At 40.1% G+C, this 27,774-nt stretch overlaps 1 protein-coding gene across 4 annotated transcripts in view; it reads right to left on the bottom strand.

Annotated features, from left to right (window-relative positions):
• The window catches only part of Dip2c (disco interacting protein 2 homolog C), a 416,803-nt gene that overhangs the window by 53,571 nt on the left and 335,458 nt on the right, over nucleotides 1-27,774 (bottom strand). For 2 of the 4 annotated variants that reach the window (XM_031359583.1, XM_031359585.1), the window contains 7 exons: nucleotides 19,646-19,785; nucleotides 16,300-16,436; nucleotides 14,369-14,577; nucleotides 12,104-12,218; nucleotides 10,267-10,468; nucleotides 6,148-6,269; nucleotides 4,817-4,897 (listed from right to left, as the gene is read on the bottom strand). In XM_031359583.1, coding sequence (XP_031215443.1) covers nucleotides 4,817-4,897; nucleotides 6,148-6,269; nucleotides 10,267-10,468; nucleotides 12,104-12,218; nucleotides 14,369-14,577; nucleotides 16,300-16,436; nucleotides 19,646-19,785 — 1,006 coding nt within the window. The remainder of the gene's footprint in view (nucleotides 1-4,816; nucleotides 4,898-6,147; nucleotides 6,270-10,266; nucleotides 10,469-12,103; nucleotides 12,219-14,368; nucleotides 14,578-16,299; nucleotides 16,437-19,645; nucleotides 19,786-27,774) is intronic. The other 2 variants (XM_031359584.1, XM_031359586.1) reach the window with 1 other exon arrangement.

Below are 27,774 nucleotides of genomic sequence, written 5' to 3'. Positions count from 1 at the left end.
AAGTGGGTGGAACCAGCACAGATACCCACAGTCCTTCTCTCCTCTTATCACATGACACTCTGAGTTGTTTCAGGATTCTGTCAGCAAGAAAACCATTATAAGATGTGACCTCTCAACTTTACATCCCCAGAACTATAAGCCAACATAAACTTTTTAAAATAAAATTATCTGCCTCATAGATTTCTTTATAGCAACAAAAAAGGACCAACCTGCTGTTATTGATAAGACAAAGCCTACAATGTGCCCCCTCTCCTTTTCTTTGGTTCTGAGATTTGAGAAATTTGGACTAGTCACAATCAGCAGTCAATGAGTTCTTAGAAAATACACTTTAAATCTAGCTACTGAAAATTCCTACCAATAGGCTTTTAAATAAGTATGAAGCCTAATTCACATGCTGTCTTTTATCTTTGAAAAAATTCTTAGACAATTTCTAAAATACCCTTTATTGTTTCATGGGAGTTAATGTAAAAACCCATCACATTCTGTGATAATGGTTGTACTGGCTGGTTCTGTGTGTCAACTTGACACAGGATGGAGTTATTACAGAGAATGGAGCTTCAGTTGGGGGAAGTGCCTCCATGAGATCCAGCTGTGGGGCATTTTCTCAATTAGTGATCAAGGGGGTAGGGCCCCTTGTGGGTGTTGCCATCCCTGGGCTGGAAGTCTTGGGTTCTATAAGAGAGCAGGCTGAGCAAGCCAGGGGAAGGCAAGCCAGTAAGTAACATCCCTCCATGGCCTCTGCATCAGCTCCTGCTTCATGACCTGCTTGAGTTCCAGTCCTGACTTCCTCTGGTGATCAACAGCCATGTGGAAGTAAGCTGAATAAACCCTTTCCTCCCCAACTTGCTTCTTGGTCATGATGTTTGTGCAGGAATAGAAACCCTGACTAAGACAATGGTGTAGGAGATAAATATGCTTTGTGGTGACTAAGATCTGAAACTATCATGAACAGAAACTTGAAACTCATGAGTATTATGCTCAAGTCCCTTCAGAAGTTGTTATGTGGGAAAGAGGTAGACTATCATATTGCAAGTCTGACATAAATTTTTGATTCATAGATATGGCTATGTAATAAGGTAACCACCAAATGGGTAACTTCTTGCTTGGAAAGAAGATATTGAATAAATGGTGTCTTCCCCTGAACACTGGAGCCCCTCACTAGGTCACTGGAGCTGCGGTATGTGTTGAGGTCCATCTCTCCCACGACCTCCTCTCTACATTACCTGAAGAGTAACTCTCAGTAGGTTGGTAGCTTGCATGCTAATTACCATATAAGATTGCAAGGCTGAATATGACATGTACTGGGTGTACAATGTGACACAAGTTCATTGCTACTGACTCTTTAATAGCCTAGTGTGTTTGTATTCATGTAGTGAGAGTATATGTTTATGCTCGGAGATAAGAGCATTAATCATGCTTGTACATGGAGGCAAGAGAGCAACCTCAGGCATAGTTCATCTATAAGGTACTGTCCACCCCCACATTTATTTAGAAGAGGTCCCACAGTAGTCTTGAACCTAGGGATCTACCTGTCTCTACTTTCCCATGGCTGGGATTATAAGCATGTCATCTCACCACCACCACCACCCCACCTTGTGTAAATCAAGAATTAACGTATGTCCGCATGCTTATGAGGTAACTGTCTTACTGACTGAGCCTCTCTAGCCTCCATTTACTTTGAAGATTTTAATAAAATCCTTTATTGCAGCAGAAATGCTATCAATTTCAAGGACATGTTTCATTTTTCCAAGCACTATTTGTTAATAACACAAGTTGCAAGTGAATATTTCCATGAAGTATTAATCATTTAGCCTCAGGTAACAGATCATTTTCCAACATCCTCATCAACATTCATGGGAAAAATTGATTTCTATTTTGAAACCACTGGATAAAAAGTAGGTTTCTAGGTAATGTTATTTCATCATGCTAGAACTGTCTTGTAAAATAAGTCATGGCAGAGTTTTCATGTCAAGCTGATTATTCAGAGACATCCAGGGGTTAGCATCCATTCTAAAACAACAAACTCCATGGCCACTGATTGTGAACTTCACACCACTTTAAGGTTTTATTTTAATATCTAAAACAATTAAGAAAAAAATTCATGTTTTGAGACTATAAAGAAAATACTACAAATAAAAAAAACAAAAAATAAAATGAGTTGTCTGAAGTTCCTGGTTAAAAACAAAACAACAAAAAAAGATATTCTGCATGATTTGAGACAGAAAGTTTTCTACTATTAGTGATCATTTTAATATGCACTATTCCAACTTTCTATTTTGCACATCTCATACCTAACTACTACAGTTGCCAAGGGTGCAGGTATATGAATGAACACTAAATGCAACAATGAAAAAACCCTTCACACTCTGAAGTCAAGTATTTCAATTATCTTAAAAGACCCACCATAAAAAAGATAGTTAAAAAAATCAAATTCATAACTATTAAAAATAGTGCTCAAGCGGGAAGAAAAGCACCCAAGCAGTGGGCACCAGTATGATGGGTGCTGAGTGAGTGTGTGTGAAAACCTGAGAAAGACCAGAGTCTGCAGTGCAGAGATGGGCAGCAGTGGGCACCAGTATGATGGATGCTTAGTGAGTGTGCATGAAAAGCTGAGAAAGATCAAAGTCTGCAGTGCAGAGATGAGAGAGGAAGTGAAGCTGATCAGTTTATGCACTGTGGAGAGGGGGAATTGGAGACAATGGTTCCAAGGTCACACTAGTTGGATGACATCACTTCAAGGTGCCATCAAGTTTGGATCTTTGTGTCTACAATGATCTCTTTACTCTTGCACTCCCTTGCTTAGACTTCCATAAAGTTTGAACACAGGTATTTATCCATCTTACAAAAATGGGAGCACGGTATTAGTCAATGTTAAAGGGGGAGTTTAAAGTGATTCATGTCTGACTTGCTCTGTTGACAGTTTGTAAAGAATATAATCACCATGGCAGTGTTAGGCAGATTAAGGAAAGAGAAGAGGTTATACTCATGAAAAATTTTGAGAAGATATTATGCCCAATGAAAAGGAGTTAAGACAACACATTCTAGTCACCACTTTGGAGGCAATATTGGAAGAGAGAGCTATGTAGGCTCTGGACAAAGGAAAGTCGAGAGGAGCTTATATAGGAAACACCACATGAAGAGAATCAAGGAAGAGGATATTAAAGGGAAATACAACTATCACAGATGTGAAGGAAGATGAAAATGGTAAGTTGTATGAAGTAAAAGAATCATGTGTAAATACATATGGTGAATATGGATTCAGTGAAAAAGATGAAAAATGGAAGTCTGAAACTGGAAAGATGGTTTAGTAGATAAAGGCATATATGTTCACAGGCCTGAGAGGCCCACGTTCAATATCCAGAACCCACATTATGGAAAGAGAACTGATTCCTACAAGTTGTCCTCTGACCTCCACAAGCATGCTGTTTTCCACACACACACATGCACACACACATATACAGGTACACACACATATACAGGCACACACATACACAGGCACACACACACACCAAATAAAAATGTAATGAAACTGAAATAAAAAGAGGGGAGAGGAATCATTTCAGATGCATGGGTATAAGATCTCTGAATTCTCAAAGTTCAGGCTCTATGACCAAATGGCCATATGACCATATATAGGAGGAGGTAGGGTGCGAACAGAGTGCCCCTCAGAGGGGAGGCATTCGGTTAGACATTCAGAGAGCAGGGGGACAATAGGAAAATGCTCTTTGTTGTCTCCAAGGACTCTCCCTGGATAAGGTTGTGAGCAGATGTAGTATATGATAAACCATCATGACTGCCGGGTGGTGGTGGCTCACGCCTTTAATGCCAGCACTTGGGAGGCAGAGGCAGGTGGATTTCTGAGTTTGAGGCCAGCCTGGTCTGCAGAGTGAGTTCTAGGACAGCCAGGGCTACACAGAGAAACCCTGTTTCAAAAAACCAAAAAAAAAACCAAAAAACAAACAAACAAAAAAAAAAACATCATGACCAACTCCACAAAGGGTAATTTTAAGCTGATAAGGACTTTTATGACAGAGTATGGTGAAGGATGTCCAAGTACATATGGTCAGAGAAACACAAAGAAACCCTGACAACTAGAAACCAAACCTTTTAAGCACTCAAGACTTTGATAATTAGGAATCCTAAACGGCCTAAGTTTTCTAGACTTATGTACTTGTACTTGTCAAGAGGTCCAACTATTTATCTATTTTTCAAGCTTTAGCTCCAAAGCATAAAGGTAAAAAAAAAAAAATCCAAAATACATGTTTGCATGTAATTTCCATTTTTAATATTTGCTACTATATTTAAGGTCTGGCTTCTGAGTGATTTTAAGGAAGAAGAGTTTGAATTGCTAATGTGAAATTAAACAGAAACTTTATAAAGTAGAAATGGCTTCATTCTCTTGAGTCTGCACCTAAGTCATTTATATTGAAGCAAGCTTGTTTATAATAAGAATATAAGCATCTCCTAGGACTGCATTAGTCTTCTACTGTAGGTACCATTAACCTCTTCATTTTGGGTAGAAATGCCGCAGAGAAAGTGAGAACACTAACAAGTGTACATTTATTGCTTTGCTCTCTCCTTCCTCTCCTTCCTGACTGCTGATACAGTGTGATTTGTTGCCCCAAGCTCCAGATGCCGTGATTTCCTCCATAATGATGAACTGTAACCTCTGAGCTCAAATACTCACCCCCTCAAATGTTAAGTAAAAGAGAGAAGTCGTCTTTGGGAATATTATAAAAGGAGGTGACCTCCCAGGAAACAGTTCAGACTAAAGTAAGCCATTAGGAAATATGAGCTCTAGAGCTCTGAAGCCTACCCGACAATTGAGCAGAGTGTACAGCAGGTGGTCTGGAGTGGTCTGCGCTCTCCATTGTAAGACCTCTGAGAGGAACAGGAACTGGAATGATACAAGGATATCAGGGTCATGCCACTGGAGTCTGGGTTAGGCAATCTCAATATTTAAGTAAAAATAAATTATTTGAGTGCATGCTTTCCTACACAAAGGTATAAGGACATATTTACATTTAAAAAATTCTGACAGACATGTCATCAACAGAATACACAAGTACTTGGCTTTCCCTGCTGCTGTTTAGTATTCAATGCATCTGACTGAAACTGACAGTTTCAAGGACAGCTATAGTACCCTTGGTTAGGCAAGTTCTCTCTACAAGTCAGCCCAAGGGAAGGAGGGGGAGCTAGCCCCCTATAGGTAAGATCATCTAACATGCAGCCATCTTTCCTCCTGTGGCTGCCAGAATATGCAATGCTGATTTCTGTGATATACAGGGCAAGAATCTAATCTAGCTTAAAAAAAAAAAAAAGCAGCTTCTATTAAATATGTGACTGTAGAATACCATTCTCTCGTATTATTAAAATTGCATTGCAAAGTACATAGATTAAATGCATCAAACTAATTTAGTCTGTAATAAAAAGGACAGCCCCATTTCTTATGAAGAGATAATAAATATCCATATAACATTCTAACATCTTTTATTAATAGACATGTACTACATGAGGGGAGTGTGATGACAAGTTCTTTTAATGAAGAAATGCTGTATGTTATTACACTGGAAGTATTTAAATGATTTTGTCACATTCCTTAGTGAATGGGTCTACTTTTGGGCTGTGGGAAACAGGGAGTCCTAAGCATTATCAGAGCTGAAATGGTACAATGAAATGTTATGAACTTTGCTGTGTGGGTGGAGAGGAGCTAGATATTTGCTCTGTAAGCTGCAGAGTAAGAATATCTAGCTGCTACCAACCAACCAAAAGACAAAACATTGTACCCCAAGGCCACTATGAGGCAGTGTGTGCTTCACTTGCAGCCTGGTGGGGTAGGGGATCCACAGAAAGAAGCAAGTGGTGAAGATCCACGGTTTCCTAATATTTGCCTCAGTCCTGCTCATGTGGATGATATCACTTCATTTCTGTGGTATGCTAAAATTTCCTCATGCCCCTGTAACATTCTCCCCTATAAGACCATGAAACTTTACTGTATGACAAGTGGGAAGGTGGAGTAGGATCATCAAAGACATGAAATCAGCAATAGACTTGGAACAGACGCAGTGAGGACTCAGGACAGTCACTCTGTGAGTCTACAAATAGTTAACGTAGCTCTAAAGTTAAGGGAATAACATGAGTTCTGACCTCGGTTCTCACCTTCCGAGCCTGGTCATTGTCCTCTATCTGACCCAGGTCTCTGCCACTAGCCTGGGCAATCCTCTTCCCAGACACTAGATTTCCCACCATCACTGAGGCAGGGCCAATTTCTGGAAGAAATAAAAAAGCAAATAATCTTAGAGACAGAAGGGAAATTCTTTTTAATAGAATTCTTATCAAATTAGTAAAGAATTAACTTCAGGAAATGCTCTGAAAGACCCAGCTTCAAATCGCTCTCATAAGAGAAATTACTGATGTGCTTGTGATGGCCAAAATGAAACCTGGGTGAGGGCACACAACAGTAGTATCTTCAACACACATAGAATCCCTCGCACCCTGTAAGCTGATGGTTCTGTTGTCTAGTGTGAAGCCAACAGGTGATAATGCATATTCAGAGGTGATTATAAAAGCTGTACCAAGGATAAACATAGGATGTAAAGCTAGGATGCACTCCCTAGAGGAAGACTTACCTCTCTTCTTTTCTGGGATTATGGTCTATAGTGAGAGCTGACTCAAACCAAGCAAATTATAACACATTTACCTTTTGGGATAGATTCAGAGAATACTCATGAAGGGACATGATAGAGGCCCACAATGAGATATATATGAGTGAACCTAGAAGGCATTATAAAAATGAAAGTTGTTTTCTACTCCAGTGCTACAAACTCAATGAGCTTTCTTTCCTTAGTTTAAGATAGCAGTTTGAAAGAGATACATCAGACATGTTTCCCATAGCTTCACTTTTTCAATTACGAAAGAAGGAAATTTCTTTAAAAATATTTTTTTACAAAATTTTTTTGTTACACTTATTTACTTGTGCATGTACATGCACTCATGCCATGGTGTGAGTGTAGAGGTTAGAGGACAACTTGCTAGAGTCAGTTCTCTCCTTTTATCATGTGGGTCCTGGGGGAAATTAATGTCAGGCTCAGAACTGACAGCAAGCACTTTACTCTCTGAGCCATTTTACTGACCCAGAAACTTCTTAAAGAACTGCATAAACTCAAACAATTGACTGTTAGAAACCCAACACGCCAGTCACACCTTTTCATTAAATGCACACATACAAACGAAGGACTATATTTAACAGAAAAAGATAGTCATTCTAGATCTCAATCTCTCTCTCTCTCTCTCTCTCTCTCTCTCTCTCTCCCTCTCTCTCTCTCTCTCTGTGTGTGTGTATTTGTGTGTGTGTGTGTGTGTGTGTGTGTGTGTGTGTATGAAAGAGACAGAGAGGGAGACAGACAGACAGACACATAGAGTGGGTAGGGAGAGAGATAGGAGAGGGAGGCATTGAGTACAGAGGATAAGGGAGAGAAGAAAAAGATATTTAATACATGAATTATGGTACAAGGACTGAAAAGATGATGGATAAAGATGTGGGTAAAGTACTTGCTATGCAGTACTATGAAGAGTGGAGTGTGGAGTTCAGTCCCCAGAACCCATGTAAAAAGCTAGGTGCACGTGGCAGCCCTCTGTAATCTCAATGCACAGGATGTAGACAACATAGGCAAAGACAACTTAAAATAAGCTAGCTAGCTAGACTAGCTGAATTAACAAAGCTTTAAGTTTAGCAAGGGCCCCTGCCTCAGCATATTAGGTGGTGAGTGATTAAAAACACACATCAACTTAGAGTCTTTACACACTCAAGTATACTCATACATGTGAACATGCATACAAAACACATCATATCCAAACAGGAAAAAAAATCACAGCATAAAATAACAAATGTAGCATGATCAATTTGTACTTAATTTCTATTTTGATGAAATTTAAGTTGGCATCTGTTAAGTCAAATTGTTATTAAATGTCTGGTGATTAAGCTCTATGTTTATCAATCAAGACACATGCATTATTTACTATCACAAAGAGCCGAGTGTCTTGCAGATCAACCAGGAGATTAGGGAACATATAAAATAAAAAGATGAGATTCACATTAATGTATACAGTGGCAAAGAACAAGGCTTAGAATGGGCCAGTTACCATGACAATCACAACGACCATTGTTCTGGATTCCCCATGAAAACCTTCTAGAATGCTGACTCAGACCACAAAGCACTCCAGTACCTGTTCATCCTTTTGTCTGAATGTCCAAGTAGAGCATGGTCATTCATCCTCTATAGACACTCAGTGGCCCATGTTGAATTTAGTTTGGCAGAAAACACATCTTCCCCTTGTGCTGGACACTATGCTTGGGACTCCTCTGTGTTCTTCAGCTACTCTGATAGAATGTCATGAGGGAAGCTGTAGCTGTGGATCTGGGTCTGTTCTGGTAACTGGTGGAGGACTGTTGCTAGTTCTTCCGATGGCTTAAAAGTCATTCAACACTTCTGTGATCAGGTTTTTAATCATACTACACACTACTATTAACTGAATAAATAACTTGCCCATGAGAGAAAACAACTTTGTTGTCTGTGAGCCTGTATTTTAAGGACTCTATCCGTAGCTCATGGTCAATGTTTGCTCTGGTTGCCAGTAACACACCTTTTCACACTAATTTTAAATGTTTCTTCAAAAGGGAATTTTGAAATCATCTAGCTTAATTCCCTCACTATATCTATAGAAAATGAGGTCCCAGAACAATGGCCTCTGGGGACATTACAGGTCATCAGCAAATCTAGAAAGATTTATATACATAGGTCATAATGCCTCAGCTTAGCTGCTATGCAGTACTTGAAGGGGTAGGGAGTAAGAAAGGATAGAAAGAAGGTACAGTAGTAAAGGGGAAAAAAGACAAGGTACTGCTTAGCACTTGTAAAGCCCTGAATTCAGTTTGCAAAATGAAAGAAGAAAAAAAAAGAATGTCTTTTGAGGATACATTATATTACTACACCTTCCACACAAAACATCCCTGAGGTGTAAAAACACTAAGAGCCAGGGTTCTGCATTCTGCAGGCGTGGATTCAACTCCTCAGCTTCCTATATGTTTGGCCAATCACTTTTCTCTTTCAAGTTTTACATTCTTGATCTTTGAATTTGAGGTTACCCACCTGCCTTACTGACAGACCTACGTCCTGGAGAGGTACAGACAGGCTGCAGCCTGCAAGACACACAAGACCTTTGAAGAGTGCTCAGGATGAGATCTTCTGAAGTGGCCTGCACATTTATTACAGTGTTGTATTCAGGCACTGGCTGGGGTAATAAGGTCATCCACCTTTAGGATGACTTGCTAAAGATCCAACAGGGTTATTCTTTAACAGGTGGCAGTAAAAGATCCTAAGCTAGTCTTAAGAAACAGAGAATGGGTAATGTTGAGGAACAGATCATGCCACCTGGGTTTAGATTCTGTGTTGGGCACATTGTAGCTATGTGATGTCAGATAAAACTCAATCTCTGTGCTTTGTCATCTTCATCCGTACAATGAAGAATACTCTTCTCATAGGGTTCCATGAGGATCAACAGAGTAGCACATACAGAGACCATGATGTTACATGGCATATCATATTTGTCTAACTTTGGTCTGGTCTGTAAATACCAGCCCCAACACTATCAAGTCAGCAGGAGAGTTCTTATTTCCTAATTGACCACATTCTGACAAATTCACTGACAAGTGTGTGTGATCTAGTAGTATATGACTGATTTAGAAGCTGAGAATTGTGCCAGATAAAGAGTAATGTGTTCCCAATCTGTCAGGCACTGAGATAATAGTATTAGTCAGAAATAAATAGAATTCCTCATTTTTTAAAGTGTTATCCCATAGCATACTGCTTTTACTCCTAAATTAACCACATAAAACCTGTAAGGCTGCATTATTCTGATTCCGTACACTAGGACCTTAAGGGGATGGTCTAGGGCCACCAATAGGTAACTGCACCACCAAGTCCAGTGAAAGTACTACCCAACAAGGTTACAGACCTCTTCCATACCCATGCTCTGTACAAACTACCTGAGTACTCACTGTCTCAGCAGAGCTGTGATACCCTAGCCATCAAGGTACAAACACATCTTGTGAGGCGAATGCTCTATCTGGAGTGTGCATCGTGTGGAGAACATGAGAGCAGAAGCTTACCAGTATTCTCATATGAGCCCCTCCTGAGCCGCTATTGATAGAAATATAGCATATAAAACCTACTCAAAGCTGTATCAATGCAGGGCTCCATGGCATACCTGGCTGCTTTTGCCGGGGTTTTGGTAAATTTGTGACACAGGTGTGTGGGCACATCAGGACATTACAGGGGTGAAGGGAGCCCTCCAGGAAAAGCTGCTTTGTTTCTGACAAATGGATGCCACCAAGTGGGGTTTTGGGAAGGGTATTTGCTGGTACCAAGGCCAGGCAATAAACTCCAACTTGATGTATACTGTCAATTGCCTGAAAAAAGAAGAAAGGGGCAGTCATTTTAAAATAGGAAATAAAAAACAGAAACAGTACATAATGTATTTGTCTAGGTCTTTTGTGTAATGGGAGTATAAAAGTGTGTGTGTGCATATGCACAAATGCATGTGTTTACTGTACAGAGGATCACCTCTGGTGTTGGATTTTAAGTGCTGTCTGCTTTTATTTAGTTTTTGTTTTTGTTTTTGTTTTTTATCTTTTTGAAGAAAAGGTCTTTTTATTGGCTCACAGTTTGCAGTTAGGATAGGCTGGCTGGACAGAGGGCCTGCCTGTCTGTCCTTCCAGCAATAGGATCACTATCCCTGGCTCTTTTTACATGACTTCTGAGGACTGAATTTTAGTACTTATGCTTATGCAGAAAGTACTTGACTCACTGAGCTAGCTCTCCCATCTTCCCCCTTTTTGTTTTCCTGGTTTTGTTTGTTTTTGTTTTGTTTTGTTTGAGACAAAGGTTCACACTTTAGCCCAGGCTGATCTATAACCAATGGCCCTTCTCTCGCCTCAGCCTCTGAAATTACAGAGATTATAGAAATTACAGAGATTCCCTGGGATTACAGGAATGAGACACTATACCTAGCATTTGTAAATAACTGCATGCACAAAAACTTTGTGTATATAAACACTCACAAAAGGAAAATTTGTCACATGAGAAAAATTCATTTTATCCAATGGAGTCTTAGTAGGTATATAAACCATGCTTAAGGACAAGCCCCATACCCAGCAGTAGAGGGTCAACAAAGAATGAACTCAATAGTATTTTTGGAGGTTTCCTTCTCATAAAGCTTTTTGTCTGGGCAATTTTTGTTTTTTACCATAAAGGTCTTTTAAGAATATTTTGTTTTCCAACTCTGTTTTTGCAGGATTTACATGTGTGTTGGGTGTATGTATATCTCTGTGTCCATAGCTCCTGGGCTTATTATTCTCTAGCTCTTTTTTTTGTCTCAGTCAGTCTGTCTCTATTCATCTCTCTCTCTCTCTCTCTCTCTCTCTCTCTCTCTCTCTGTGTGTGCGTGTGTGTGTGTGTGTGTGTGTGTGTGTGTGTGTGTGTGTGTGTAGTTGCCTCCTTTCTAGTGAGAAAAAGAAAAGGATGTGGACTTGGGTGGGTGGGGAGATGATAGGGAGGACCTTGGAAGAGTTGTCGGCAGTGAAACCATGATCAGAATATATTGAATGAATATTCTCTACTTTTAATAAAAATAAAAATTATAAAACTATCTACTGTATAATATACAAAGTACATATGTATGAACAGTGTTCTGCAGAAGAGGTGATTTTCTCACTACATTAGAAAGATGGCATAAATTCACATAGAGCTGTTGGAAAATCATAAGTAATTAAAAAGGGGGAGAAGGGTGTAGAAAAGAGTGTATATTCTCATGATTGTCATAACACATGCTTGTTGTCCTCCAGTATAACTGCTAAGTAATTTTGCAGTTCCTGACTTCTACACTTCATCTGTTCAGCTTGTTTGTAGACACCATAGAATTTCCAATCAGACAATAGAATATGGGCATATGGGCAAAGGGAATGGTTGGCAAAGGTTGGGCCCCAATCTTATAGTGAATGAGAAAAGCCAAAACTACGTAAATGCTTTAGATGCAGGCATGCTACCTGAAGTACTCTGCTCATCCACTGGAAACTGTCTTCCTCTGTGGAGTCCGGCCTCTGCTCAGCCACAATCACTATCCTTTCATCATGAAGGACAGTCACCGAGAACACAGCTATCCTGCAAGAAATAGATGGGACTTATGAGCAGAGGACAGAGACCTGCTGCCTGGACTCTTGTGGACTCTCATAATTAAGGTTAATTACTCAAATCTATGGACGACTTCACACTACTTGTGAAAGGCTGAGGGTGAAAAGAAACAATACACACAATAACACTTGAAGGCTATTTGCCATCTCTTTCATGTCATTTCTTGTCATCTATTTGGGGATCCGGGTTACAGGTGTAGCCAATATGCAGACAAAACCAGCTGTAAATGCAGCCCCACAGAAAGTAGTAACTTATGTACAATCTTATGACTTTTGTGTGCCATTTTTTTTTTTTTTTTGGCAGGGGGTAACTCGACTGCAGCTGCCCTAAGGCTGGCTGACTGAAGGATGAGTTTATGTATGACCAGTGCAAGGTCTAGCTGGTATTTGGAGATGGTATCAATCTTCCTTGAGTTTGCAACTGTAAAGTAGCCCTCTCCACAGCAGCAGAAAGTTTCCTTGCAACTAATGGTTCTTTGCTCAAATTTGCCTGCTTTGTATGGTTACCACACTAATGCAGCCACTGAAAACTTCTATATACACCCCTGCTTTTACAAATAGGTTCCCATTTTCTAGTTTCTTTTCCCCCTTCAAAGTTATTTTTTTTTTTAAATTTTCAAAGTTTCGTGTATGTATGCAATGTACATTGGTCATTTCCACCATTCTACTCTCTATCCAACTGCCTTCCCACAACACATCTCTTTCCCAACTTCATGTCTTTTGTTGTTGTTGTTTTAAAACACCCCCAATTAGTGCTTCCCACATGCACATGGGTATGAGGTCATTGAGGCATGGGCAACCTGCCAGTAGCTACCCTCTCCCAATAGGAAACTGACCTTCCATCTCTCAGCAGCTAGCCATAGATTGTCAACTAGGCCTAGACCAGTGGTGCTCAACATTCCCAGTGCTGCCACTGTTTAATATAGCTCCTCACATTGTGGTAACACCCAACTATGAAATTGTTTTGTTACTACTCCCTAATTTTGCTACTGTTGTGAACTGCAGTGTAAACCTCTGTGTTTTCCAATGGCCTTACGTGATACCTGTGAAAGGGTTGTTTGACCTGCAGGTTAAGAAACACTGGCCTGGAGCCTCATGAGCCCTTCCCAGTTCATGCTGAATTGTAAACTAGCTTCATCTTGAGCAGGTTTTACATAGGTAATATAGCTACCATGAGCCCAGGCTATAGTTTTAAACATAATTTAAAGCTGGCAATGGTACAGCCATATGCCCATGAACTATTAGTTCTTGAAGATGAAACTGCATCTAGAGGAGTTTCTGATTTCTTCTACAGAACCAGAAAGCTCAGGAGCTACAGGAAAAGATCCAAATGTAACTAACAGTTGCTGAGTGTCTGCTAGGTGTCACTAGAAGGTATGAAGGAAGGAAGGAAGGAAGGAAACTGTGGGGGGCACTCAAATACATAAGCAGGCGCTTTTCCACATAAATTATGACTGAGTGATTTCTGGGTCTCTTGGGTTTCTGTAGTTGTTTATTATAGAATATTTCAGGACATTAAGTTGATGTGTACCTCATAGACTTCATATTAGTTCTTGAGGTATCACAACTTGTTGAGACCTTACTGAGTCCAAATGCTTCAATTTGATAGAAGAAGGAACTAAATCCAAATAAATTTAAGGAATTTCAGTACCCTTTAAGACCTATTCTACTGTGCTGGCCTATTCAATTTGACACAAGCTAGAATCATCAGAGAGGGAGCCTAGTTGAGAAAATGCTTCTATAGTACCAAGTTGTAGGTAAGCCTGTGGGGTGTTTTCTTAGTGACTGATGTGGAGGACCCATCCCATTGTGTATATGTGGGGGGGGGCACCTTGGGCTAGTTGTCTTGTGTTATATCAGAAAGCAGGCTGCACAAGCCACAAGAATCAAGCAAGTAGCATCCCTCCAAGGCCTCTGTATCAGCTCTTGCCTCCAGGTTCTTGCTTTGAGTTCCTGTCCTGACTTCCTTCAATGATGAACAACAATGTGGAAAAATAAGCCAAATAAACTCTTTTCCTCTTCTAGTTGCTTTTGGTCTGGTATTTTGCCACAGCAACAGTAACTCCATAAAACCAATTTTACCAAAAATGGGCATTTAATTTGCAAATAAGTACCACTAACCTGCCTCTGTAGACAAACTTCATGGGCTCAACAGCTAAGGCTGTGGCCACGATGTCATCTGCATTGTGTCTTCGTCCACTGACTACCATCAGGCCGTCCATCTTACCCACAACAAAGACAAGGCCCCCAGGACCAACAAATCCCAGCAAACCTGTCCTTATGAACGGGTATTCACTGATCGGAGCCCCAGAGCTTGTCATGGGAAATACCTATGGGAAACAAGGCTGCAATTAGGTCACCTTAACGGGTTAGCAGGATCATGGTCTTACCACTTTTCTGTGAAAAGAAACAAAATTTACTTCCCTATCTCCAATAACTCTGCCAGCATAAGATTGTGGTGACTCTGCTTGACAGTTCACAAACATGGTACAATGTTTACTCTTCATTGTCCATTAGACTGGATTTTGAATCACATGAGAGACACGCCTCAGGTCATACCTGAGAGCTTTAGCCAATAGAAGATTAAGTCTGAATAGGGGTCACAGTGTTTCATGGGCTGAGGGCTTAGACTGAATCCAGGGAAGCTAAGCACTAGCATTCATCTCTTGGAACTTCCTGACCATGGTTGCAATGGGATAAACCATCTTACATTCCCAACACCATGGCTTCCCCAGCATGATGGATTGTACTCTCAAACTTAACCAAAATAAACTCTTCCCACTTAGGTAAGCTTTTGTCAGATGGTAGAGGCAGGTCAAAAGTAACTAGTGCACATAGGCACATATTTCCCTTTGTTTCCCCACAGGCTCAGCAAAGTTCTGTCACTTCTGCATGTCTGGATGACATACAAAAGCTTTAGGAAGCTTCTCTCTTAAGTTCCAAGCCTCCAGACAGGCAGCAGCCGCTATGCTTAAAAAGCTAGGTAAAAGTGGTTAACAGAGACACAAGAGTGTATATTCTCATGATTGTCATAACACAAGCTTTTACAAGGTACGTTTTAAAATAACACATACTGGTGGTCGTTGATCCCTATTCACTAAAATGCTACTTTTTCTTATTGGAAGCATGCTGAAAAGGAAAATGTAGAGAACACAGCTAGTCCAAAATGTAAATCTTGTTTACTTCAACCTTGAAGATGAATCACATAGAAAAGGAAATTTTACTTAGACTGTGCACTCAGCTCCAGTTCTGGAGTTTTAGAGATTTGAGTTCATATTCATATGTATGTTAGTCCCCAAAGCTAACATTTAGGAATGAGTGATCTATTCTACTCATGAATCAGTGAAATCTGTGTTACTTCTAAGACTAAGGCTAAATGCCACATGAGAAAAAGAAGTTCTAAGACTTCTGTAATATAGTGCAGGACACCTGAACCTGAGATTTAACTCCTTCCATGTCTCTGTTCACTATGTGTTCACCACTCACAAAAAGCGGGTTATCTGTGGACACCAGATAGTCATACATGCATGGCACACATCTCATAAATATCCCACACATATACACAGCACATATATCCATATACTACATATATATCTTTACCAATGATCTCTTACCATATATATCTTGCATACTCACTTGTACCACTGAAATCATTATTTAATGTGCACATTCACTCAGGTTCTCCTGAGTTGACATCTGGCCAAGTTTAGTTGATGCTACAAGACTGTGTGGGAATGGCCAGCAGGCTTCCTGAGTAAAAACATTTATCCACATACCTATGCGGATCATCTCCTATCACATGTGTTTTTTCATTATTTACCTGTCAGCTGAGAATAATAAACACACACAAAAAAACCACTTTAAAGAAACTGTTTATTCTTTCTAAATACTAGCTAAAAGGTCAGAATAATGCTGAAAAGACAATTATCAAAACCAAAAATAGTATGCAAAAAGCAACCAATGAATGTTCTTTTGTGAAATCTTCATCATAGTAAGTTCCTTATCTGTTTCTGAACACCTGGCAAAGCTGAAGGATCTTCCCATCAACCTACCTCAAAGGTGTTCTTGGTCATGCCAGAGAGACCGTAATATGATGTTCCTGTGGCAACTGCACAGACACAGAGCTCCCCGATTTCATCCGTCCTGCACAACTGAGGAATCCCATCTGGCTTCACTGAACACATGATGGCTAAAGGCAAAACAAGAAAGCACAGGAAAGCATGAGCAAAGATCAGGGAAGTTAACAAATCCAGGAACACCGATGAGGGAACAAATGGGCAGACACAGCACCTTGAAGAAAATTCCAGTGAGGTCCGGGTGCTCATTCTCTCTAAGAGCTGGAACTTCTTATGTTGTATCAAAATGTCAGATTTCATTATTATGATGCAGTCACTTCAATTACTCTAATTTTAATATGAAAATTATATTTAGGGAGAGAAACTTTATGTGATGCTTATGTATGAGAGGATACTCAACAATGTGTCAGTTATTCTCTACACACGGACCAGAAGAACAGGTGAAAGTTCTAAAATACCACCTCAGCCCTGCAAACGAAGGGGCACAGGTGTGTGTTTGTAAGTCTGCCAAAGCTCTTCTAAGTTGAAAGCAGAATTTATAGCCTCCGGTGTCCTACATAAATCTGACCCTTTGGTTTAAATTCCCTGTTGCACATAGTCCTTCAGAGAACACTAATTTAAGTTTTTGGCATTCAGTGTGTGTGGGGTGGGGGGGAGAGAGACAGACAGAGACAGAGATAGACATACAGACATAGACACAGAGAGACACACAGAGAGACGGACAGAGGTAATTGGAGAGATCACTCAGTATTTAAGGGCATTGCTAACTCCAGTCTCAGGGGATCCAACATCTACTCTGGCTTATGTGGGCACCAGTCACACATGGTACACAGACACACATGGAGACAAAACACTCATACACATACAATTGAGAGAGAGAGAGAGAGAGAGAGAGAGAGAGAGAGAGAGAGAGAGAGAGAGAGAGAGAGCATATGAAGTTTGTAGGGGATAGAATTGAGGGCATAAAAAAGGAATTGCAAATGAAGGAATGGGGGTAGGTTTGATCAAAACAGTATATGTATGTATGAGATTCTTAATTATATTAAAAAGAAACACTTCTGAGAATTTTTTATTCTACTCCCACACTCTTGTAGACTAAAGCTCAGATGTGGTCCTTTACATCAGAATGCAGCAAAGAGTATAATTCTCTAGCTGTGGAAGGTTTATACTATTAGCATTCAAACTGTATAATACTGCACAGCCTGGAAAGGAACAAGTTCTTTATATACTAACAAATGAACATAAGACAAAAGGAGTTGTATTCTATATCCTATCATTGCATTTATAAAGCTAAAACCCAAGAAAGACAATATATAAGTACATATGGATGTGGGGGTGTGTTTCTTTGATATGATACTATACTATAGATTATTTCTGAATAGAAATTTCTGAAAAGAAAACTGTGGTATTGTAAGTGACTTGAGTGGACAGAAAGGTTTTTCATTGTTATGTCACCTGAATCTTTTGATGCCTCCAGCATAAGAATCATTTACTTAAAAGCTAATTTGCATGGCTTTTTGTAAAGAAAGAAAGCAACATAGCTAGGTGGTCTGACTAGTCCTGGAAAGTGGACAATGAGCCTAGGATAGCGTGAATTTGGACTTTGGAGACCTAAGTTGTTTTGACTCTAAAAGAGCTTCCACTAGAGCAAGGGGAATAGAACAGTTAAGAGCACTCAGGCCAGGCTTTTTTTCTGTTATGCTTTGAGAAAGAGAAGAGCCATTCCCCCACTCACTTCATCATTACAGATGAGCAGTGTGAAAAACCCACTTTTTTATGATTCCATGAGGGCAGTGTGGCCTTTTACCAACCAGCCATCAGATCCCAACCAAGATCCTGTAAGAAGCCAATTAGCTATCTATGGCTATGTGATATGTAACAATGACTGCTGCTCATGTATGGACTTGCTACTCTTTTGTGTGAAGGAGCACAGAGAGACTTCAAAGGAGGTGCCTACATTCTGGGCAGGGACTCTGAATGAGAAAGAACCCTGGGCTCCATCCTGGAATACAGAAATTGAGGACAAATATGCTGGTGTGCGTGGCCCTGTGAGACAGGCATCAGGAACAACATTCAACACATTACGAACATGGACTGTAGTCCTGTACACAGATAGCTCAGAAGCACCAAAGCATATTCATGATGGACTGAGAGGCAGGTGGTGTGTGTGTGTGTGTCTGTGTGTGTGTGTAGGGGGGTAGTGTCTCTTCAATCAAGTGACTATACTGCTTCCACCAATAAGCAGTAGCTTCATACCTAACAGGAACTGTCATTGCTCAGGTTTCATACATACTATTCAAAGCCCTTCATGCCTTACTAAAGGCAGAGCTTTGGTGTCCAGCTTGGGCTGAGGCATCAGGATGACTGAGGAGGGGGTCTGGGTTGCAAAAGCAGAAGCAGCTGAGAAACACTGGATTACAGAGTTGGTTCATAATGCCTTCCTGGAGGAAAGGGTTACAGAGAAGAGATATCCTTCACCAGCTTTATGAATATTTATGATTTTCTTCTCTTGGGACATGTTTTAGATGTCTAAAGATTAACCTAAAACATCCAAATATCAGCATTACAGTGCTGAACCCATGATATCATACAAGAAGAGAAGGTGCTAGCCTATGCTCAAAAAGCATATACTCACTGATGAGTCAGGAAACCATGACTGCCAACTTCACACTTGTGCTAGCTAGTTTTATGTCAACTTGAGGTAAGCTCTGAGAGGAAGGACACAATTAAGATGCCTCCATAAGGTCTAGCTGTAGGCAAGCCTGTGGGGCATTTGCCTAAACATTGATTAATGTGGGAGAACAGGCCACTGTGGATGAGGCCACCCCTAGACTGCTGGTCCTGACTGAGGAAGACTGAGGAAGTCATGGGGACCAAAGCAGCACTTTTTTTTCTTTTATTAGATATTTTCTTTATTTACATGTCATATGATTTCTCCTATCCCAGTTTCCCCTCCCCCCCCAAAAAAACCCCAAAACAACAACAAGAACAAATCCCTGTCCTCTTCCCTCTCCCCCTGCTCGCCACCCCACCCTCTCCCTCTTACTGGCCCTAGCATTCCCCTACACTGGGGCACAGAACCTTCACAGGGCCAAGAGCCTCTCCTCCCATTTATAACCAAAGCAGCACTTCTTTATGGCTTCTCTAAACCAGCTCCTGCCTCAGGTCCCTGCCCCATTCCTGCTTTGCCTTCCCTCAGCACTCTAATCCACAACAGATAATCCAAATAAAACTTTTCACTCTCAAGTTGTTTATAGTCTCACAGTGTTTTAGCACAACAACAGAAACTCAAACTAAGACAACACAGCAGGGCTGCACTCACCTCCAGGCATGACAAGGCCAACATCCTGCACTGTGAGCACAGACAGCTTCTCCTCTGAATCCACACGGATCACACCATAGGTCAGCCCATGCATGGATAGCACACCTCGCCCTGGTGGCTGGTTGCTGTCATCTGTGGGCCTAAAAAGGTAGTTTTAGCTGAGTATGTGCAAGTGCAAGCAAACAAACCATTCTACCTTTAGATGTGCACATCTACACACATGGCTTCTTCTTACTTGATTGCATAGCTACACTGATGTGTTTCAGTGACAGAAATGCTCAGACTCTTTTACAAAGGTATACTTAACTCAAATCTTATTTACCTATGTACAATTATTGCCTCACTTTCAGATTCAGAACCTAAGGCACAGACATGCTTCTTGTTGCTGTGACAAAGTACCTCACAAAATCAACACCAAGAACAGTTTCTCCTGGCTCATGGTTTTAGGATATAGTCCACCATAGTGGGGAAGGCAAGGTAACACAGGTGAGGCAGCTGCTTACAATCCATGTGTAGCTGGGAATAAGAGAGATGAATACAGGTTCTCAGCTTGGTTTTTCCTTTGTTTCAGACTCTAGCCCACTGCATGGTGCTGTCCACAGTGGATCTTCTCACTACAATTATCCCATCCTAGAAACTCCCTCACAGACATACCTAGAAGTTTCTGCCTTACGTAGTTTTAGATACTGTCAAACTAACAATTGGAATTAACCAGGACACATGCTAATCGTCCAGGTAACTGGTGGAACTTGATGGGCTCCGGGAAGACCTCATGCCCAAGCTTGGTTACTACTATCCTCTCATCCAGATGGTTTCCCTGTCTGTATCATTAGTATACAATGCACATCTTAGCTGGCTGGAGCTTTAGATGAATATTTAAACACAAATGTATGAGTCACACAAAGAACATTCTCAGCAAAGACTAGTCAGATCAGACATCACAACCAGCAAAGTTCTGAATACTTTATCTACTCTTCTGTTCCCGTGCCCCACCAGTAACCTGTTCACAGTCACCTATGTAAAGCTCTGGACTCTCTGATATGAAAGTAGATATAAATTATGTGCATTTGTAAACATATTTTCAATGAGAAGCAAAATCATAATATGCATATTCTACAATATGGTTTTATACAAATACATCTCTAGATATTTCCATGTGAGTGTCTATACATACCTATATAGAGAATGTACACACAGAAAACAATCAATGAATCTAGCTGTCTTACTTAATATACAGTATTCAATAATAGGAACATAAGGGTCCTTTATTTTAGCTCAATTTTTTTATAGTAGGTAATATATCTGTAAGCTATATGTGTAGACAGATAACAAAAGAACAAAGTACCTACACTTAAACATTTCAGGAATCATAAAAACCTTTTGAGAACACACTGATTTGCTTTCATTTTAACAAAATGGGAATACACTAGCATTTTCTCATTGATTAGACCTGTATGTGACACTGGCTGCACACAGTTATACATACATACATCCAGACGTTCTTTACAGTAACCCTATGCACAGATGAGGAAATGTTTCTAGAGCATGATCATAGCTCAGAGACAGAAGCAGGTGCCAACCTCGGGCAGCCTCAAGAATGTGCTTCTCACTATGGTGCTCAGCTGTCTCTCAGAGGACTGCATTCATTCCCCCCCCCCCCACACACACACCCTCAAGTTGATGAAAGACGCATTTTTCTTTCTTGTCTTAGTTGTGTTTTCTTGATTACTGTGTTGGACTTGTTTCTATTACTGTGATAAAATACACTGGCAAAAGCAGCGTAAGAGAGGAAAAGGCCTATTTTGGTTTACAGTTACAGAGAGGATACTGTATTATAGTGTTGAAGACATGGTAGCAGGAGCATAAGGCAGGCTGCTTGCTTCCCATCAGTAGTGCAGAAACAGAGTGAATGAACAGGAGGTGGAGCCAGGATATGAAACCCCAAGGCCTACCCATAGTGACTTACTTCCTTTAGAAAGGCTCCACTTCCTGACTGTTCCATTAGATTTTTGAACAGCACCACTAACTGGGTATCAAGTGTTCAAATACATGAGCTAATGGTGGTAGCAGGCATTTCACATTCAAACCACGAGAATTATTAACTGAGTCAAAGAGATGGCAAAATGAAGAAAATAGTGCTGATAAGCAGAATCCAGATAGATTCAAAACACTTACTTCAATAATCAATATGAACAAATTAAACAATGACTAATAAATATAGAGACTCATCTGTCAACATTCAGACTTGGATCAACAATGAAAAACCATGCTCAGGACTGCAGTAATGAGTACCTCACAAAGAACAAGCTACGAGAAGAATGAGTTTAGCAATTTCCAGGAATGCTAGAGGGCAGTTTCTTTACCTAGGGATATGGAGGAGTAAAATATACAGCTAAGCATTATACACAATGGTGCACTGATGTATAAAGAGCAAATTACAAGAAACAGAAAAAACAGCATGCTCAATCTTAGCACTCTGGCTTCATGAGAAATATGTTTTAAGGTAAATGACTTCAGACTATGTCTGTATTACTTAAAAATATGCTCAGCATTTCTTCCCCTTAACATGGCATTTCCAACCTCTGTAAAGCATTCAATAAACTATTAGCTAATCTTGCTGTATAATGCCTGAAGAAATAGCTTCTATAAATTTCAAACTATAGTTTGCTACTGCTAACAGGAAGCAGAGCCAGGCCAGCTTCAAAGGCATTAATACAAAATAAATGGAGGCAAGCAGTTATGATGATTCCAGGGCTTAACAGAGTAAAGGTGACTGACTATATTTGCAAAGCCTTGCTGCCATCTGTCATTCACTTACTGTTTGCAAGTGAGAAAACAAAAGTCTTTCATTCTCTCATTGTGGATAGGCTATTTCCAATGGACCAATTCTCAACTGAGGAACAGCTGGACATTTGGAGAGGAAACAACCATGGGCAATATCATGCTTCCCTCCTCTTGACTATAACATTCCCTGCTCTAATTCTGTATATTACAGAACATACACACATAATGTTATCACAGTAAGACTAGCATTAATAAGCAGCTAGGATTTGTTGAACTCCAGTTATGTATAAGGTATACTTTTAAACACTCATTATGATGCAGGTAATTTTTGATCCCCAAGATACATAAGCAAAATCTAGTTACAAAGCCAGTATGTAAACAGTAAGCAGATGGACACATGGGGGCAATAGCTTTCAGAGGAGACTAGCTGACCACAGTACTATGGTACTATGGAGAGACAGCAAGCAAGATGTGGCTCCATGCCTGAAACCCAGAAACACCAGAACACAAGGCTTGCTCCACTTGGTAGTATCAAAGTAGCTAATTTAGCTGAGTGTGATGGACTATGACCTCTAATCATAATGTGAGAGATGAAAACAGGAAAAGCAGGAATTCAGGTCAGCCTTGGCTACACAAGCAAGCGAGAAGCCAGATAAGGATATGTGAGATTTAGAAAATAGTCCAAAGTAGCTTTGGGAACGCCGATTCTATGAGAGAATATCTAGGTTTACAGTAAATCAATCACTAAAATGTTACGGTACAACTCACTCGATGAGGGTTTCTTCTAAACTGCTGACCGGGACTGGGAAGGAGGTACTTTTTCTAAGACAGCTGCTTTGCTTTTGAGTCACAAGCCATTACTGAAGGCTTTTCTTTTGGATGGTATAAACAAGCATTAAGCTGCCTGGGTCACCAAGCAGTGTGCAGATGCAGAGTTATCTCCATTGATTATTAATCTTTTCTAGAGGGATCTTTTAAAAACTGAAGCAAAATGGCTCATAATAAGTTAACAGCACCATATATCTATTTGCCTTGAAGCTGCTTAGAGAGCACTTATTTTAACAAATAGTATTTGAAAGGGAATTTTTCAGAATGCAAGGAGAAATTCAAGCTCAAAATGTTTTCCCTTAGTTCAACCTTAAGTATGAAAGACATGATAAAATTGAAAAGTTAACTAAAGCCACACTCTTAAGACAGTGAACTTGCAAAGTAAAAACAGTACATATCAGACCAAGGTAGCTTTCTTCTCTTTCATATGACCAGCATAGGCTATTATGTTTTTGAATGTGAAATGTTTTCCTTCATCTCGTGTTTGAGCACTTGGTTCCAAGATGGTGGCGGTGTTTGGGGAGGTTGTGAAACCTTGAGGAGGTAGGATCTAGCTGTAGGACATGGTTTACTTTGCAAGTGTTAGCAGCCATCTACATGACAAGACCAGAAAGGACAATCAGCCCATAAGCATAGGGAGAAGGCAAGTTCCTCACTGCTCTTTCCTCTGTGTATGTTCTATCTCTGAGTAGTACATTTCATAGTAAGTTTCTGAGTACAATTTAACCAAGTGTGGTGGTCTGAATGAAAATGACCCCCATAGACTCACAGGGAGTGGCATTATTAGAGGTGTGGCCTTGTTGGAGTAGACATGTCATTGGGGATAGGCTTTTCAGTTTTAGACACTCAAGCCGGACCTAGTGGCTCACTCTTTCTTCCTGTTGCCTTTGGAACTGGATGTAGAACTCTCGCTACCTTCTTCAGCACCATGCTGCATGTTGCCATGTTCCCACCATGATGATGATGGTGGTGGACTAGACCTCTGAACTGTACTAGCCCCAGTTAAATGTGGTCCTTTATAAGAGTTGCTGTAGTCATGCTCTACATAGCAATAGAAACCCTAACACACCTAATAATAGAATATACTCTTCAATCTAAGTGGTATGAGGTGAACAAGAGATGACAACTGCTCTCTTGGTGGTACTCAAGTCTGGCTTTCACTAAGGTGATTTTCAGTTTCAAAATAGTTTATGATGAAATATTTATACTTTTCTTTAACTTTTTACTTAAAATAATAAGCACTGATCTTTTATCTTCCTGAGTTTTAAAAATCAAACCATGGCTCTCTAATTTTGTTTATTTATTTTTTAAGGAATTATGAATGCTCTTGAAATATTCATGTTAATTTGTGGACTAGCTTCACCATTTTTCTTTTACAATTCTGTGTTCCTAATTACATTCTAGGAAGAAACTACTTAAGAAATTCCATTAGTAGATGGATATTTGATGGAGTACTGCCTTTTATTGGCATTTCTTCTCTTGATTTTCTCCCAGCTTTTTAATCTTCCGCCTTGATTTTCATAAAGCAGAAGAGGACTATTAGAGACAGGGGCATCTTGTTTTATTTCTCTGGAATTACATTTTAATTGCTCTTTTATATTACTATTAATTTTTTTGTTGTTGTTAGTATCAAGGTACTGAAGCAGAATCTTGTTAGCTGAGTAAGTTTTCACAGTTAGGGTAAAAAGTCAATATAATGTGGGGATGTGGGGATATGGCTCAGTGATCAAGACAGTCTGCTCTTGGTGAGGACCCAGGTTCAATTCCTGGTACCCACATGGCAGTACCAGGAAAAGGGATCTGATGAGGTTTTCTAGCTTTCATGGGTACCAAGTACAAACACATAAAACAACCAAACTCATAAAAATTAAAAAAATAATTTTTAAAGGTCAAATATGGCTTGGTATGATACTGCATATCTGCAAACCTCTATATTTAAGAGGTTGAGGCAAGAATATCAGGAGGTCAAGGCCAATCTCTACTACATAGTGAAATTTAAAGCTGGCTTGGACAGTATGAGATAGTTGTTCCAAACTGACAAAACCAAGTCTGCTCTCTTTCTGTATCCTATAGATAAAAGGGAACTGGATGTCAAGTTCATAGGGGCCAGAAAGACATCTGCTGACACCTCCTCTCCCTCTTTACTTTTCTCATCTTTCTGATGAGTTTGGTACCATATTTCAGGTTTCCCTAGTATTTTTCTATTTTACAATTTGCCTACAGAAAATAAGGAGCATATAAAATATTATGGTGACTATAGTAAAGAAGTAAGTTTTTAATACTTAAGTGTTTTAGTCTGTTTTTCTTGTTATAACAGAATGCTATACAGACTGAACAACATAGCTAACAGAGGTTTGTTCAGCTTCTAGTTCTGGACATTTGGAAGAAATCCAAAAGGAGTCTGTTGGCACTGGTAAGTACCAAATGCTATTCATTATAATGTGATGGAAGGACATGAATGTCAAGTTAGAGCAAGCATGCTAAGCTAACCTCCTATTTTTTTCTCTCTTCATATAATGTCATTATGTCATCATGGGACAATGATCTCAAGTAATCTTAATCATCCTCCAAAGGCCTCACCTCCAGTCACAAACAGCACATAGATCCAAGTTTCCCCCAAAACCCAAAATACAAAACTTAGTAAACAAATGTATCCTATAGGAAGCCAGAGCATAACTATATGAGTTCCTGATGTTACCTAACCCTCATGAAGATGGAAACTCAAGTAAATAGAGATGAATGCATACAGACACACAAAGATGAGTTTATAGGTTCCTCTTGCTACTTCCTGTTCTTTAACAGCAACATGCCCTATTAATACTGCTCATTCTGCTTGGAGACTGCCTTTCTCGGAGTATGCCAACCATATTAGTCATAGCCATCATCTGCCTCTGGCAACCACAGTGTAGGCGCACTGCCCTATGGCTGACTGGCAGCCTGCTCTACTTCCATAGTTCTTGCTCACCAGGGTCTTCTGCTGGCTCTTGAAAATATCTCTGCATTCTGTCCATCTATCAAGCAGAATACTAGAGGCTTTATCCATTTTGCACGATCTTGAGCCTTCTAAAATGGTCTTTTTTTATGCAAGAGGCACTCTGTATTACTTATAAGAAAAAACTCACAGTAAGATACTCAACAGTTAGTGGACCATGGTCACCACCTCACCAGGTATGAAGCTTTGGAAAGACGTGGCTTTTCACATCTCCATAAATCTGACCCCTGGGCATGCCCTCACTGGCACCCATAGCCAACTAAACAGCTTTCATATAACCTTTCCCAGCTTGCCAATTTGTGATTCGTTCTCTCCCTCTTCCCCTCCTTTTTTAAATGGAAAAGAACTACAAAGTGATAGATGTACCAAAGGGCCAAACAAATCTGCCAAGAGTGCATAGATGCATCTGCAATTTTACCTTCACTGATTACCATAGATAATAATCAAGCATCTTTTAATTAAGTGGACTAAAAGCCAGGCAAGCAATCAGCTGTACTGATGTTTACTGGAAGTTCAATTTCTCTTTCATTACCAAGGCAGAATAAGCTGTCCCTGAAAGATTATTAAACATGGGACACAATTTGGTTAGATGACAACATAGAAGAAATGTCAGTCCTAACCATTTCAAGCCAGAGTAATTAGTCCTCTGGAGTCCTTTCTCTCACAACAGAATAGCAAAATCTATCAGTGAAATGCTTGTTTTCCTTTAAAAACTGAAAGTATTATGCAAAATACACATGACTTTATTTGGACGGTCAACTTGATTGGATTATGAAACACTTTGGATACTAGTAAGACACACCTTTGGGTATGTCCAAGAGGGCACATCCAGAGAGGATTAACCTAAGAGAGAAGTTAAATAGAAGATCCTTCTTAAATGTGGACAGTACCATCCCATGGGCTGGGATCCCAGACTGAATAAAAAGGGAAAAATTCGAGAGCAGAGCCCCATCATTCCCTGCCCTCTGCTTCCTCAGCTTTTTTTTTTTTTTAAGATTTATTTATTTATTTTATGTGTATGAGTACACTGTAGCTGTACAGATGGCTGTGAGCCATCATGTGGCTGCTGGGAATTGAATTCAGGATACCCCAGCTTGCTCCAGCCCCGCTCGCTCCAGAGTAATATACTGTAGCTGTCTTCAGATGTACCAGAAGAGGGCGTCAGATCCCATCACGGGTGGCTGTGAGCCACCATGTGGTTGCTGGGATCTGAACTCAGGACCTTTTACCCACTGAGCCATCTTGCCCGCCCTGCTTCCTCATCTTTTCAGAAGTGAGCAAGCAGCTGCTTCATGTTCCTATCACCAAACAGCTGCCGACGACCATGATTTTCCTACCATGATAAACCATGGCCCCTTAAATCATAAACCAACGTGAATAGCTGCTTTAAGTTGCTTCTTGTCAGGTATTTGATAACAATAAAAGCACTGCAAAAAATTCACCATGAGCATTCTAACCTCGGTATGCACTCTCTGATAAGTGGTTATTAGCCCAGAAGTTTGGAATACAGGAAGAACAACCCACA

Source organism: Mastomys coucha, unplaced genomic scaffold (genome assembly GCF_008632895.1).
Source record: "Mastomys coucha isolate ucsf_1 unplaced genomic scaffold, UCSF_Mcou_1 pScaffold7, whole genome shotgun sequence".
NCBI classification, from domain to species: Eukaryota; Metazoa; Chordata; class Mammalia; order Rodentia; family Muridae; genus Mastomys; species Mastomys coucha.
This window is presented reverse-complemented; position numbering and strand designations above follow the sequence as displayed.